Source organism: Hippocampus bargibanti, linkage group LG12, assembly GCF_051943395.1.
Source record: "Hippocampus bargibanti isolate YZ-2025 linkage group LG12, ASM5194339v1, whole genome shotgun sequence".
In the NCBI taxonomy this organism is placed as follows: domain Eukaryota; kingdom Metazoa; phylum Chordata; class Actinopteri; order Syngnathiformes; family Syngnathidae; genus Hippocampus; species Hippocampus bargibanti.
This window is the reverse complement of record NC_142745.1, coordinates 13,793,047-13,809,737: the sequence shown is the minus strand read 5'-3', so window position 1 is coordinate 13,809,737 and position 16,691 is coordinate 13,793,047. Positions and strand designations below refer to the sequence as shown.

The following is a 16,691-nucleotide window of genomic DNA, read 5'->3' as shown; positions in this document are numbered from 1 at the left end:
TTGCACTTTCTCCCAAGGAATCTCCTTTCGGTTTCAGCCAAGACCACAAAAAAAAAATCCAAATCCAGACATTTGTTAAGAGTCTAATCACCTTTTTTCATTTCCATGTCTGCTCTCGCTCTCTTTGACTTTCTTCCCTTCTTCCTTTTAATGCCCCACACGTAGCTTTCCTTTTGTTCTGCCATGTACAACCTCTAGTCCATGCCAAGAACCATCTAAAATGGCCGATCCTACAGTAAAAGCGTTTGGAAATCGGAAAAGGCGATTCAACAAAATCAAGTTCTGCTTAGAGGCAAAATATGTAAATCGTGTTTAGTCACCATTTTGTCAGTTGTCAGTTTCGTAGTGTTTATATTTGTATTGTCTTCTTCCTTCCTTACAGTTCAACTGAAAATTCTGGATAGGATGAATACGGTGTATAACACTTTCCTGGGACCACTTTAGCGAGTGCATAAGTCACAATGATCCGATGGAAAATGGTTCTGTCACACCCGCACCGCATCGTTCTGAGATATGTCATAATTTGGCTTCACGTTGAACTTCGCAAGTGGGGCAAAAAAATGTCAGCGTCATGTTTTTTCTTTGTGCTATTTCACTTGAAGTGAAATCCTTCAAGTCGAATGTCTACTGTTGTTTTTGTGTGCGTAGTTTTTAGCACAGCCAAAGGGAACAAGCAGTGACAAATACAGTGATTGCTAAAGAAGTCCAAACAGATAATAGTCCGACATAAGGTTAACTTATTTCATAACCCAGGTACACTCGTATTGTTTAAAATTGAATCCCATTTTTAACTCATTCACTGCCTTTCCCAAATGTATTCGGGAATTGAAAATAGGACGTGGAGCGTCATTCCCGAATTTGTTCGGGTTTTGTTTTTTTCTTGCCAAGTGGGGTGCCGATAAAGCGCTGGTCAGACCTCTGAACTGAGAAAGAGATAGAGGGACAGGGGAAGAATGGCTGTCTCGCTTGCGCTCTGGCTAGCTGTCTAGTGAGCTATCAGGCTAGCTAGCTGGATGGCTATCTATATCTAGCTATTCAGCTAGATAGATATTCAGGTATCTATTAGCTAGCTTTCTCTCTATTTTGCTTCCCGGTTGAGTGAATAGAAAAACTTATCCTGTGACTGTAAAGTGACCTTGAGAGTTTTGGAAGGCGCTTTGAAAGGAGTGAGTGTATGAAAAGTGGTGGGAAAAGGGTTGGGGGTATGGTTTGTCCATCACTTCTCTTTCTGGCCCAAGCAGTGATGAGCCTTTTTTCGTTTGCAGGACTGAGAAATCATGTGAGACAATTATAAACTTAGAGAGCGAGCATTCTCTCATCAAGGTCAATCATAAGGATGTTATTTTATAGAAATAGAAATATGTAAATATATATATGCACACACACACAAGCTACGCAGACTCTCGGGTTCCCTCCTCTGGAATGTGAACAGTTGTGGAGATGACGTAGGACGTGACGTCGTTATATTTTCACCCACAGGATGGCAGTAGTTCACCATCCAGATATCCTCCATCTCTACTTGAATTAATGAATCCACAGTGAAATGAATTTCTATCCTTTCTATACTTTTACGATGCCGTTGATGGACAATTTAGGGTGACGTCCCTTATTTCTTTATTAATGGGAGTGAACAAAAAAAGAAAATATAGTATTATCACACCCAAATAAATCTGGAAGGAAATTGTCATTGATGTGATCTTCTCTGGAAGTTACTCGGCGTTTACGTCGTGGATACGGACATGTGTTTCTTGTCCTTGGCAAGAACAAACAGTCGGCGCAGGGCTTGTTTGATCGTGTGCAGCCTGATAATGCGGGATGCATATTTAATTTGAGCCATGGGAGGCTGATGCATGCAATGCAGCCCTCAGCAGCCTCCAGGATGTGTTCGGGAGAGAGGGTGAGGGGGGCAACGCTCCAGGGGGAATGTAAAGCTTGCTTCGACAGGAGATCCATCCAAAACAAAGACTGTGTGTGTCCGTGTGTGTGTTTTCATATTTGAGGTTTTATCAGGGACTGTATATACTGTACCTGGGGTTCCCAACCCGTCAATCACGATGGATTTCATTGGATTTACCTTTATTAGTCTCGCAGTGGAGAAATTTAAATTTCACAGTTGCAAAGTTATGAAAGGAATGAAAGAAGTAGAAAAACTAAATATAGGAGCTGCTGGAAAGGCGGCCACTTTCGCGACACCATCTTGAAATCAAAATGGAAGGGTCGCTCGTGAACTGGTCCCAAAGTAGTGGATGTGTTATCCAGCTAGCTATTTGCTATTTAGCTGGCTAGCTAGATATCTATTATCTATATATCTATCTGATATCTATCAATTAGCTATGTAACTATCTGGCTGGATAGCTATCTATTAGCGAAGTAGCTAGCTTTCTATCTATTTGAGTTACTTCCGGGTTGAGTGAACGCTGGCGCGTGTCGCTGCCGTTGCTCACCCACAGAAAAACTCGTCCTGTGACTGTAAAGTACACCTTGAGTTTTCTCACGCCGCCATGTTATATTACACTGTCTAACTGACTATCTGACTGACTGACTGTCTGAATGAATGAATTAGATTAGATTCAAAGAGCCTTTATTTGTCTCAAAGTGTAGAAATGTACATTTCACGGCTGCAAAAACAAAATACAGGAGCTGCTGTAAAGGCAGCCACTCTCACGAAGCCATCTTGGACTTCTTTAACCAAAATAAATTGCCAAAACCACGTGGACTCCATTGACAATTGTCTAGAAAAAGGATCATTTGCGGGTTTCTGCTGGTGTCAGATGAAATTTAAAGCCCTTTTTTAACCCCTGAGTAAAAGGCTTTCATTTTAGACTTGATGTGCAGAAAGGCATTCCAGAGATCCATCTACATCTTGTTTTTAATTAAAAAGTACATGTCAATTTATTAATGATACGTTTAATGAAAGTGAACATTACTCTTATGAAAGGAAACTGGAAAATGGAAGGCAGATCAAGGTTAAAAGTTTCTATCCGTAAGCTCAATCATCCGCACAGGTTGTGGATTTATAAATCGTCATGCAAGCACCCAATCACCCCTCCCCTCCCCCACCCTGCCCCGTTTGCCTTGAGGGATAAACATAAATAATGAATTTCTTCTCCGCTAGCAAGTGTGGAGGAGTCCTTCCACTGCTCACATGCCACACCAAATATTGTCACAGTCCTTATTGTTCAGCATATTATTCCTTTCTCCCCCCCAGGAAAGTAGCTGCTCATCACCAGGAGTAACCCCCCCAACCCCCACCCCCAATTCAAAGGGATTTAATAATTTTCTCCACGATAGTTCTTTTGTTATTTACTAGCTTCTGTCATAACGTTGCTGCGCCTTAAGCGGAGTTCACCATTTTGGCATCAGAATTAATTCCCGTCACTCACATCAGTGGCATGAAACATTTGAAAAGCAATTGCTGTTAAAATATATGATCACATAAAAAAGGCTGCAAAGATTTATCTTTTAACTCATTCACTGCCCGACGTGCAAAAATGTGTCCACTCCAGTGCCACGGTTTTTGGCATTTTCACTTGAATTCCAGGACCCAAAGATTATTGAGTTTTCGGACTACAGCAGTGTCTGAAACTCGTGACAAGTTAGCGGACACCAGGGCAGACAACTCTGAAAAGTTGCCTGCCCGGCCACAAAGTTGCCTGCCCCATTTTTCATAACTTGAAATACAATAAGACGACTAATCGCAAAAAAAACATTGTTGCGAAGTATAAATGATTGTTTTTTTAATAAAGGAAGTACCAAGCACAAATGCTCCCTTGCTTAATTGATGGTAAATATCCCTTGCTGAAGATTTTGCTCCAGTTGTCGTTTGTCGTCATGGTGCACAATGCAATGTTTGCGTTGCATTGTCTGCTAAAAACCACGTGGCTCCTCTTTCGAAGCGACTTTCAAAACTTTCAAGTACACTTTACGGTCACGGGATAGTCCGAAGCACAAAACAGGCTTCTGATTGGCTGCCGTGCCGAGTATGCAAATTGCCAAACGAACGGTCATTTGGTAATTTGCATACCCGCCATGGCAGCCAATCGGAAGCCTGTTTCGTGCTTCGGACTATACCGTGACTGTAAAGTGTACTTGAGAGTTTTGAAAGACCCTTAGAAAGAGGAGTCCACGTGGCTTGTAGCAATTTGCTTGTAGCTTTTGCTTCATTGAATAAAACAAACGTTTGATTTTAAAAAAATCGTATTCTTTTTTTCTTGAAAAAGTTGTCGGCCACGCGCGCCGAGACGTATTGAAAGTTGTACGCCCGACGTAAAAGTTGAATGCCTGGGCCTCCGGGCAGACGCTATTTCAAACAATGGACTACAGTATGTTGATCCTTGGAATGAGTTCAAGGTTGGTCCCAAGAAAGGCTGCTGATCAACAACACAAAATAAACGGTGAAACAATGAGTATATTCAGCTGTTCAGTTTAATTTATAACAACAGTAAAAAGTGAATCTTTTGCCTGCAAAATAGGAGTGTTTTCTATGTACAACGTTTATACAATAATATAGAGTTGAAAAAAACAACAACACATTTGACAATTTATTGCACGACACATTTAGAACTTGTCCAATCACACATAAAACACATGGGTCCTTTTTCATATTTCAATATTAAACAGGAAGTGGACTGTATTTCCCCCCCTCCTCATCTTTTTTTGTTTGGAATGTCCACAAAAATTAAAAAGTGCCCTCGCAATGGATTCCAGACACAGTTTGGTGTATCGTGAACAGAAGTGAAACCTCGAACGAGGCCTCAAGCAGACAGTTTCATCGTGATAAGTTTGGATATGGCACTCTATAAAAATCAGCAGCAAAAGAGACATACCAGCAGTCGGATACAAATAAATAGATGTGAAACAAATAATTAACTCATTCACTGCCAGACATGTGCAAAAATGTGTCCACTCCAGTGCCAGGGTTTTTGTCATTGTCACTCCGGCAAGAGCGCTCTCTGCTGCCAACGACTGCAAAATTAGAAGGTTGACAACATTGTCTACATTGTCCAGGTTACTTTTACTGAAGTGGACTATGTCATTTAATTTCATATTTCCACATTTTCATCAAACATGTTCTTGTTTCACACACTTGGTGTACTTCAAGTACAACGTAAACAATGACTGATAAGACAGGGTGAACGAGCGAGTGTATGTCCGGTCTCTATGGGTTCTCACCTTCAACCAGTGGAATAGTGTTCAGCACATATCTTACTCACGTGTTGCTTTTTCAATGTTATGATGTACATATTAACTCATTCACTGCCGGACACGTGCAAAAGATGTGTGTACTCCAGTGCCAGGGGTTTTCTCATTGTCACTTGAATTCCAGGACCCACCGAATATTGTTATGCTATGTGTGTGTATATATATATATACGTATATATATATATATATATATATATATATATATATATATATATATATATATATATATATATATATATATATATATATATATATATATATACGTATATATATATATCCAGTAAAGTCTCGTTATATCGATATTCAAGGGATTCCGAAAAAATATCGATATAACCGGGACTATCGATATATCCGACCTTGTTTGCATGTAATTTTCTCTGTGCGTGCATAGAAATAGTATCGATATAACCGGGACTATCGATATATCCGATATCGATATAACGAGACTTTACTGATATATATATATATATATATATATATATATATATATATATATATATATATATATATATATATATATATATATATATATATATATATCTTCTTACATCAGAATAAAATGACTTATTTCCTAAATTAAATGGTTCTGGAGTTATATCAGCTTGAAATGAGAGCGGATGTAAAATACGATGAAATAAATAAAGTCCATATTGGTTTATATAGCGCTTTAACAACAGCTGAAGCTGGAACAAAGCGCTAACATGGAAAAAAAAAGGAAATGCTGCCCCCTTGTGGAAGGGAAAAACCCATTCACAGAGGCCATGGCCAGCGCTACATTGGCACCCAAGCATGAAAAAACAAAACCCAAACAATTTCGGTAATGGCGCTCTACGTCACATTTTCAATTCCCGAATAAATTCGTGAATGGCACTGAATGAGTTAATGCATTTTTTATGCAGAGACATGGGGGTAGTGTGAAAAGCAAATGTCAGTGTGGGCATATTCTTGAAGTGTACTTGTACAACGGCTATGATCAGCAAACAGAAAATTATACATGGCACATTTTGTGGGTCATACGGCGGTGCAGCAATTTGCATCTCTGCTTCGCTGGTGAAAAAATCTCTTGCTCTGGCCTTCCTGTGTGGAATATGCACGCTTGTGTGGCTTTGCTCCGCGTATGAAACATTAACACTGTGCTTTAAAGGACAACCGACGTCTCCGGACAAGTTGTGTCCATAATTTGTAAAATGGCTTCAAATTACTTCTACTGCGCGTATTTTAATAAGATTCCACCGCATATAGCTATATTTTACGTTTTAAGACTCGCGCTGAATATTCAGGAAGTCTTGTTTTTGAGTTGATGACAAGTCCGTACGTGACGTCACTAAAGGAACGCCCCTGACTGAGAAAGAGACACATTGTAGCAGTCCTTCCATCACGTCAATGTATTTTGCTGTATTGTTTGGTCTGAAAACCTTGTGTTGCACCCAAAAGCCGCCAGAAGAGGGTGTCCAAGCTCCATATAAGGAATTTATCAGCCTGTGGAAACGGAGGTGGCCACAGGAGGTCGCAATATTGTGCCTCTTTTCTGGTGATCTGTTTCTCCCCAATGTTGCCTCAAAACGGCATGGAATAAATTATTTAATTGATTGCAAACATGTATGCTTTCCTCTTCAGAACTATTTGAATCATATTCATAACTGGATGAGTAACAAGAAAGCATCTGCTCCGAATCTGAAGCCATTGTTTTGATTCTCCAGAAATGCAAGACGTCTTGGCGTGACGTCACGAACTGGGGGCGGGACTTTCTGAAAATGCTTAATTCGCAGCTCAATTTTTTTGCAGATTTTGGTCACTTTAAGGCATTTTTATTGGTGTTTTGCATTTGACTAAAAATATCATACTGCGTGTTTTGCGTGTGATTGGCTGGCGAGCAGTTCGGGGTGTCACACGCCTACCGCCCAAACAAAGCTGGGGTAGGCTGGGGCACGCTTATGACACCTGTGAGGATAAAGCATTTCAGAAAATGGATGGATGGACAACTGGACTGCATTGAGGCAGGGATTCTTCGGTTCATTGGAGAATTTCTATCGTACTTCGTAGGGTTCATGATGTTGATGTGGATGATGATGTAGTGGTTACCATGCCTGACTTGTAGTTGGATTCCCACTGATGCTGTCAATTTAAGTGTGAATGGTTGTCTGTCCCTATTTGGCTCTTGTGATTGATGTCCGATGGGATGCTGGAGGCTCCGCCTCCCCACAACCTTGAACAGCATAAGAGCTTTCAAAAACTGGAGGGATGGTTGTCAAAGGTCAACTAATCCCAACCACCAAAGTTTCGATGCGTCTATTTAATAGTCCAGTGTTTCCGAGTTTGAATCTTGGCTTCAGGCTTCCTATCTGATGTTAACTCATTCACTGCCGGACAGTGCTAGGGTTTTTTTCATTGTCCCTTGAATTCCAGGACACCACAGAATATCGAGTTTTAGGATGACGTAAACATTCAATGCAATGTAAGAAACCGTAGACTATTTTCTTTCATCAGGAAAAACGAGTTAATTCCTAAATGATGTGTGTCTGGCGTTATATGAACTTGAAATGAGGGTGGCTGTCCAAAATACAATGCAATACATATACATTGGTTTATATAGCGCTTTAACAACAGGTGAAGCTGGAACAAAGCGCTAACATGGAAAAAATTGAAATCCTGCCCCCTTGTGGAAGGGAAAAAACATTGTGAGAGGTCTGGCCAGCACTTTATCGGCACCCAAGCAAGAAAAAACAAAACTTGAACACATTCGGGAATGGCGCTCAATGTCATATTTTCAATTCACAAATAAATCTGTGAATGGCAGTGAATGAGTTAAAAATTAATACAGCAAAATATTTGAAATAAAGTTTTTTAAGTAGTTAAGTAGTTTTAAGTAGTTTTAAGTTTGTCAGTAAATGCATATTTCTGATAACATTACAAGTGACCACGTGCCTTTGTCGCCAAAAGGCTGGTGAGTTAAATCTCAGAGACCATTTTGCTCTTACCAGCGCTTTATCGGCACCCAAGCATGAAAAAAAAGAACAAATTCGGAAATGACGCTCTACGTCATATTTTCAACTCCCAAATAAATTCCCGAATGGCCGTTCAATGAGTTAACATGTCTTCCCCTTGTTTGGTTCATTGGGGAATATTTCAGTATCATTTAAAAATTGTTCATTATTGGCAATATGAGTGCAATTGGTTTGTCTCGATGCGTCCCTTGATTGGCTGGCATTGGCTGGCTGTCCCTTCGTTACACAACAGCTCGCTATTGTTGATCAACAACGTGGGCGGATCCATTTTTTGGTCTTTCGCTGACGATTTGTCGTTCTTGGCGTGGTTGGAGTTTGACACTTTTCGACAATGGATGCATAACGTTGAATTCAAACGTCATGCTTTTGGCATGATCTGCTTTGTGTGTATGTTTCCTTGATGTATGCACATTTTGGTGTGTGTCATTTGTATTAGGTCCATGAAGTCCACAAGCATCCCCAAAGTCTCTCTGGGTGTTTGTGCGCAGGCATCCACATGACACGCGTGCGCGTTTTGAGTGCTGTGTGCATGTTCCTCCTCCCTTTCCACCTCCTTCTCTCCGACTCAGCGTATGCTCACATTGTGTGTCCGCGTGTACAGCATCCGCGCGTACGCATGTCGGGCGTGCGTCTCAGCTCTCGGCAGACATGGTTGAGATGATCTGTTCCACTTTATATGCCAACTTCTGCTTCTGGGCCTGCGCGTCTTGCTCTAGCGCCTCCGTGAGCTAACACAAGAACACAAACACACACGCGTGTACATAAAGATTTGGCAAGCTCATTCAGGGAAAACAATGGATTAGCGAGTCAGAAAATCACGCTGACGTTTCTTTTGCTATTTTGAAAATGTTTGCTATCCTTTATCAGAAGGCACACATGCATGGAGGCAGCGTCAATGCGTGTGCAGTCAATGACCGTGGGTGGCAACAGGGCATCAACCAACGGCCAATCTGCCCACTCACAAGCTGGTCCGGCTCCCATGGAGATGAATGAATCATAAACAGTTGTATAAACTGCTAAAGTTTCACTTCTTTGCTAATAAAAATAACAAATACAGTGATATCACAGCATACGAACGCTTTAGCTCATGAACGTTTCACCTCACGAACATTAAATTCGCGAGTATATAGTCTTGGCTGACAAACTATTTTTTTGGCGGACGAACGAAACCACACGGAGCACCACGGTGGCACCAAACCACACAGCCGAAGAGCGCCATGTTGGCTGGCGGACTAGTTTTCGTCGCAACCTTTCTTTGAGTGCGGACGTGGTTTGTTTTCAAGGATACTTTTGCTATTATGGGACCGAAAAAGACCCCACTACAGGCTAGCGTTAAGCTCTCTGTCGTCTGCCTGTCTCTTTAATGTTTAAACCCTCCCCCACTCCTGTCACTGCTGCGTTCTTGACCAATCACGTGGCTTTCACCGAAGACGCCATTTTCTTTTTTTGAAAACGGCCTCACTCTCTCTCTGTCTGTCTGTAACTCCCCGCCCCTCACTGCTGCATTCTTGACCAATCACGTGGCTTTAAGCGAATACTGGGGGCGGGGAATAGAGGACAAAAACAATGGCCACCATTTTCTTGTTAGAAGAACGGGCTCGTTCGCGAACAACACATCACTCATTGTGGAAGCTCCGTGTGTATCTCGAAAAATAGTTTGTATGCCAATGTAAAATTTTCATATATGTAACGTTCGTAAACTGAAAAGTTCATAAGCCAAGGGGTTCGTAAACCGAGGTATCACTGTTCATATTTTTATAGAGCATATATTTCATTCAATGTTTACTTCTCAGTACAAACCAATATAGGTTACGTAAACATACTTATATAAGCCTTCAACCTACACTCCATACAAAATATAACACTGAAGCAACTTACGAACAAATTCACCTTACGAACGACCGCTCGGAACATATCTTGTTTGTAAGTTGGAGTGCGTCTGTATTCGGAAAACATTTTTCATTCACTGAAGGTGTGCCTTATAGTCCGATGCGCCTTATATATGGAAAAAAACGATGTAAGTACACCATTCATTGGGAGTGCACCTTATACTCTGGTGCGGCTCATACACCGGAAAATGTTCCATACATTTAATTTGACCATCTTGAAAACTTTGAACAACCATGTTCAGCCAATCATTGTTTCCGTGCAGTTTGTCCAACACATTCTTTATGAAGGAAGAAACTTCCAAAGACAACTGTAACTACTGTTATACGCTACTTCTTTCAGAGAAAATCGCGTTTGTGAGTAGCCTATGTTTTATTTGTCTTGTTCTTTCAAAAACGAGAATTTTTGTTTTGCTGTAAATTATTATTTTTTGCACACAATCTCTCCAAAATGAGTTTCACTGATTTTCTGATAACAACATTGGATAACCTTTATTAGGCCACATCCACTTTATCAGTCTACTAGCGTTGCTAAAGGGCCGTTTTATTCCTGATCAAGGTTGAGCTACATATGCGCTTGAAGGTCACAGTTAAAAGTCGCGGATGCGTTAATGATGAGCAAAAGTTCTTTGTCATCCGTGACGAACTGGTCCTCACCTCCTGGCTGTATTTGCTGACATAGCTGTAGATCTCGTGGAGGGCACTGAGTGCGTTGAACTCGCTGGAGTGGAGGCGTGCTTGCTCGGCCAGATAAGCGTTCATGTCCTGATCACTGATGGCAGGCAGGCGGTGGATGTCGGCGTAGTACCTGAAACCGGAGATGCGCAAAGTCAGATGTGGCCAATCTGCGATTCTGCGTCCGCAGTGGCCGCTTTACATCGGAGGCGCTAGAGCAGGACTCTTGTGATTTCACTCTTTGTTGGGTTTGTGCAATTGCATTTATTTACATTTTAAGTCTCGACCTATCATGTCGCCCCTTATTCACATACAGTGCAGAGAGAAGTTTTGATCGCTTGTTTGTTAAAAAAATACATTGTCAGACGATTCTGGGGAAAAAAAATACATGAAATTGTAGTTGGGGTGTTGAAGATTCCTGCGGTTCCTGCAGTAGATAGCTTAATACGTTATCATGAAACGGTGCATTACTGACAGCAACAGTAGTCTGCGACTGGATGGATGCATGGCTTGAGGAGCCCATGATGAGAAGAAAGGAGCGTCAGCGCAGAGCGCTGATGCATATGTAAAACTGTCGCGGCTTGGAATTGAAGCGGATTTACATGGGGCAGGAGATGTGAGATAGTCTCTTTTTGTCAATGGATGCTACAGCTTTGTGTTTGCTTTCAACATTTAGCTTGTAGCAGACATGCACATTTCACCATGACGTCCGTGATCCACTGGTGAAACGGATGCTTTAATTTTTCTTTCCTTTCCTCTTCCTTTGATAACTTTGCTACTGTGAAATGTCAATTTATACACTGCGAGACTAACAAAGAAAAATCTTCTTCTTCTTCTTCTTCTTCTTCTTCTTCTTCTTCTTCTTCTTCTTCTTCTTCTTCTTATTCTTCTTATTATTATTATTATTATTATTGTTCATTGCTAGTGAGCTGGTTCAGTACACGAAGCAATGTGTGTGTGTTTGAAATCTGGCAAATCTACAAGCAGACATGCACATTTCAACATGCCGTCCCTGATCCACTGGTGAAAAGGACACTTTGATTCTCTCTTTCATCTAGAACTGCTGATCATGCAACAAAAAGGCTGCAGAAAGTGCTGAAGATTTAATGACTGTCTCTGTGTTTTGTGTTGTGTCACATTATTTAGTTTTTGTTGTTTTGACTTCAAGATGGCGCCGCGAGAGTGGCTGCCTTAACAACAGCTCCTGAATTTAGTTTTTGTTGCTGTGAAATGTAAATGTCTCCACTGGAAGACTTATAAAGGCTAATGACGCTAATCCAATCCAACAGTAAAACCGAACATGATTCAGCATGCATCAAATCAAATTCTATGAATAAGTCACACAATGCTAACATGTTGCCATCCATTTTTAATTTGACCATGTTGCGTAAATGATCAGCGCACATGTTACATCTCTCCGCTGATTTATCAAGGAACTTTTCACAGCGACATATATTTCGAAATGGATACCTTTCAACCCAGCTTTTGTAGTGCGGGATGTCCTTGGCGTAAAGCAGCTTGGTGGAGGGCGAATCTTTACCCAGCCGGTGCTCGGAGGTGGAGCACGAGTCCATGAAGGTCTGAGCCACCACAGATAAGCAAGCATCCGTGATGCTGCTCTTATGGATGTCAAAGACAAACTGCGGGTTCTTGATCACGTTCACCCAAAACCGCAGGGGGAGGCTGGGAATGGCATCGAGAAGAAAGATGTATCGTGATACCTCACTTTACGAACACTTTATCTTAAGAACTTTTCGCCTTATGAAATGTAAATTCGCGAGAATATAATCTTGGCATACAAACTAGTTTTCGGCAAACAAACCAAACCACACGGAGCGCCACGGTGGCTGGCGGACTAGTTTTCGTCACAACCTTTCTTTGAGTGCGGACATGGTTTGTTATCAAGGATACTTTTGCTATTATAGGACCGAAAAAGACCCCACCATAGTCTAGTGTGAAGCCGAAGAGGACACCAAAAAAATTACGGTCGAGCAGAAGAAGGAGATTATCGAGAAACACGAACGAGGTGTGCGTTTGTGTGACTTAGCTTCCCAGTACCAGTACGCTAAGTCGACCATTGCTATGTGTGGCTCAGGGTGTTTCTGTGTTGTCTAAGCAACGGTCTCAGGCAATAGAAGATGTTGAAAAACTTGATTTTAACGAAAAGTAGCTAGCAGGGGACATTGTGAGTGAGGGTATTATCGCCGAGAAAGCACAGCAACTTCACTCGGATATCATCAAGATGCAACCTGGAAGTTCGTCATCCATTGACAACTACCATCACTAAGGTAAATAAAACGACTTTATTATATAGTACAGTTTATTTCTTTAACTACAATACAATAGCACATTTATTATCCATAAAATAAGGTATATTTTGTGTAGTTTAAAGGCTTATTTAGTAGAAAATTGTTTTATGGGGACCTGGGAACATATTATTTTCATTTTTAATGGTTTCTGATGGGAAATAAATGTTTGGCAGACGAACATTTTGCCTTACACACACACTTTCTGGGAACCAATTAATTTTGTAAGCTTAGGTAGTGAAGTTGCCGTGCTTTTTTGGCGATATTACCCTTACTCACACTGTCTCCTGCTAGCTGCTTTTCGTTAATCCAAATTAACAGAAGTTTTTAAACCTCTTCTATTGTCTGAGGCCGTTGCTTAGACAACACAGAACACTCTTAGCCACACGTAGCAATGGTCGACTTGGCGTACTGGTACAGGGACGCTAAATCACACAAACGCACACTTCGTTCGTGTTTTTTGATGATTCCGTCTTCTGCTCGACCGTAATTTTCTTTGATGTCCTCTTCGGCTTAACACTAGCCTGTGGTGGGGTCTTTTTCGGTCCCTTAGTAGCAAAAGTACTCCACTCGATAACAAAAGTGGGCGTGGAAAACTAGTCCGCCAGCCACCGTGGTGCTGTTCGATCGTGTGGTTTGGTGTTCACCTGCCGAAAACTAGTGCCCGAGCCACTGCGGCGCTGTGTCGTTTGGTTCGTCCGCCGAAAACTAGTACGTATGCCAAGATTATATTCTTTCAAATTTAATGTTCGTAAGGTGAAAAGTTTGTGAGCTAAAGCGTTCATAAGCCGAGGTATCACTGTAGTTATCTTCATAAGAGATGAGTACGTACAGACGCAACAAAAAAGGTATTCCTGCCAGTAATTTATAAAATCCATTGCAACGGAAGATCACTTGGAAAATGCGACACTCACCAGTTACTCTTCCAGGTATGGCGGACATCTGTGTCGTAGATCCCGTGTCTGTCGGCCTGCTCATCCAGAAAGTCAAACATGTATTTGATGGCGAGCGGCAAGGCGGTGCCGCGGCACACAGTGCTAAAAAGTGTCTCGAATAGATCGTCCACAAATTTCTGCAGCGTTCCCTGAAGATAAAGTGAACACAGGATTAGCCTTTTTTTGGGGGATTTTCATCCTGAGTATGCGCGTGCAATGAGTGGATGGATGGGTTTACAAGAACAATTATTTGCATATGTATATGTATATATTATATACCTTAGTAATTGATCTACAAAAAGACCTCGGTTTTATTGTGAAAAATATTCAGATTATTGGTGTACTGAGTACAGTTTGTCTTAAAATATTGATTTAAGTTAACATGTGTTAAACATTTAAAAAATGTGACAAAATAAATATATGATCACTAAATATATATAATGGAATTTTAATTTGTTAAAAAAATACAACAACATTTAAAACAAAGTGAAAAAATGGCGACCTCGAACGTTGGAAATAACCCTGCCCCCCCCCCAATCGAATAATATTGTTAAATAAGTCTGAGTAGAATTTAAACATCTATAAGAAATCAATACATAAATTATTACCAATGTGTATGTAATTAAAAATAGGAAAGCACTACAATAAATCATAGCCACATTAACTCGTTCACTGCCAGATGTGCAAAAATGTGTCCACTCCAGTGCTAGGGATATTGTCATTGTCACTTGAATTCCAGGACCCACAGAATATTGATTTTTAGGACAACATGAACACTCAATGCAGCGTTAGAAACCTTAGACTCTCTTCTTTCATCAGAAAAAAAGTTAAATCCTAAGTTTTATGAGTGTGGAGTTATCTGAGCTTGAAATGAGGACGGCTGTCCAAAATCCAACGCAATACATACATATTGGTTTAACAACCGTTGAAGCTGGAACAATACGCTAATATGGTAAAAAAAGGAAAATGCTGCCGCCTTGTGAAAGGGAAAAACATTGCGAGAGGTCTGGCCAGCGCTTATCGGCAACCAAGCAAGAAAAAAACCAAACCTGAACAAATTCGGGAATGGCGCTCAATTTCATATTTTCAATTCGCAAATAAATCCGTGAATGGCAGTGAATGAGTTTAAAAAAAAATATAGCAAAATATTTGAAATAAAAGTTTAAAACACATATTAAATGTCAGTAAATGCATATTTCTGATAACATTACAAGTGAACACGTGCCTTTGTCGCCAAAAGCCTGGTGAGGTAAATCTCCGACACCATTTTGCTCCCTCGCTCGCCTTCCTTCTGGTCTCCGTGCTCGTGGTTCTTGACCAAGTGCCAAACTTTGACCCCGCTTTCCAGGTCGGGGGTCAGCATGGGTACTCGGGAGTGAGGGCTGTCGGGGCTGGTTGGCGTAGAGCGGAAGGGGATGTCCACGCCTGAAGGGTCAAATTGTCAGTTTGATTGACTGTTCACATACAATAATCGTGCCATTCAGTTTTGTGATACGATTTGTTGATTTGACTTTGGTGCATTGTTCTGCGTTTTGAGCTTCGCCATTTATAATTTTTGACTTTTTAAATGAAGGCTCCTGGTTGATTTTGGAATCATGTGGCCTCATCTTCTTGTTTACGTCTGTGTAAGCTCTCAGTCGTACAGGAGTGGTCCATCGATGAAAAGGTTTCTTCAACCGTCATCTGTACTTCTTTGAAGGTGTCGCTTTGTCATTGAACTAAAATTTGCCGGTAAATTTTGGAGGAGAAGCGAAACGTCCGACACCTTCAAAGAAGTACAGATGACGGTTGAAGAAACCTTTTCATCAATCATCTCGTTGTTGTTATGAATCTTAACAGTTGCCTGCCTCGAAATGATGCCGTTGCCCTCCTCGAATGTTACAAATCACAGTTCTTTGGTTTTTCCTTCACAGGACTCACCATATCTGCTGATACTTCTCGGGAAGCTGGCTGAGCACGGGATGTTGAACGACGACATCTGTTTGGGCACCAAAGCCACCACGCAGCGATCGGTCACCTGGACGATCAAAGGTAAGTGTTTGATTTTTTGTGTGTATACGTTAGCAGTTGCTAAAGGATAGTCGGTGTACGCTCGGCTGCATCCCAAAAAAGTTGAAGTTGTCTGTCTGTCTGTCAATCTATCGATCTAGGTCTGTCTGTCTGTTTGTTTGTCTGTTACTTGCATACCTGGTAGTGAAGGAGTGTGTTGAGTCTTTTCCAATCACCCTCGATCTTGGTTGTGATGTCTTCATCCTGAAGAACCACGCGAGCCGTCCTGCCCTGACGCCACTCTGTAGTGTGCGGAGAAAGTCACACAAAAAAAATTCTCCAACCAAATCCATTTTTTCTCCTCCTTCAGCCATTGTGGGTTGACAAGACTGCTATTAAATCAACACAATATATGTACTTATGCAGCTTGCTACTGATACAGTGTCCTAGCCCTGGCCAGTATGCGTTTGTCACTAGCGGCTTGTGATCAGAGCAGTTTTCGCAAACTATAATTGGCGAGTCACTAGCTAATCATAGTTCACAAACTATGATTGACCAGTGACTAGCCAGTTAATCAGTGTCTTCAAGAAGGCGTTGGTATCCGAGTTGAGTTGCCAACTCGAAATCTGATTGGTTAGAGCAACAGTTTTATCAACATATTTTACGCAAGAGGGCCCACAGTAGTGATTGTGA

The 16,691-nt window shown here is 41.2% G+C and overlaps 1 protein-coding gene across 2 annotated transcripts in view; it reads right to left on the bottom strand.

Moving 5' to 3' along the window:
• Positions 1-5,721: 5,721 nt before the first annotated feature.
• Positions 5,722-16,691, bottom strand: part of LOC148890595 (plexin-A2-like) — a 103,658-nt gene continuing 92,688 nt past the window's right edge. For both annotated transcript variants that reach the window (XM_089011059.1, XM_089011060.1), the window contains exons 26-32: positions 16,197-16,300; positions 15,930-16,026; positions 15,235-15,434; positions 13,989-14,158; positions 12,239-12,451; positions 10,751-10,901; positions 5,722-8,935 (exon numbers count right to left, since the gene is read on the bottom strand). In XM_089011059.1, the coding sequence (XP_088867185.1) occupies positions 8,840-8,935; positions 10,751-10,901; positions 12,239-12,451; positions 13,989-14,158; positions 15,235-15,434; positions 15,930-16,026; positions 16,197-16,300 (1,031 nt within the window). In that variant the 3' untranslated portion in view covers positions 5,722-8,839. The remainder of the gene's footprint in view (positions 8,936-10,750; positions 10,902-12,238; positions 12,452-13,988; positions 14,159-15,234; positions 15,435-15,929; positions 16,027-16,196; positions 16,301-16,691) is intronic.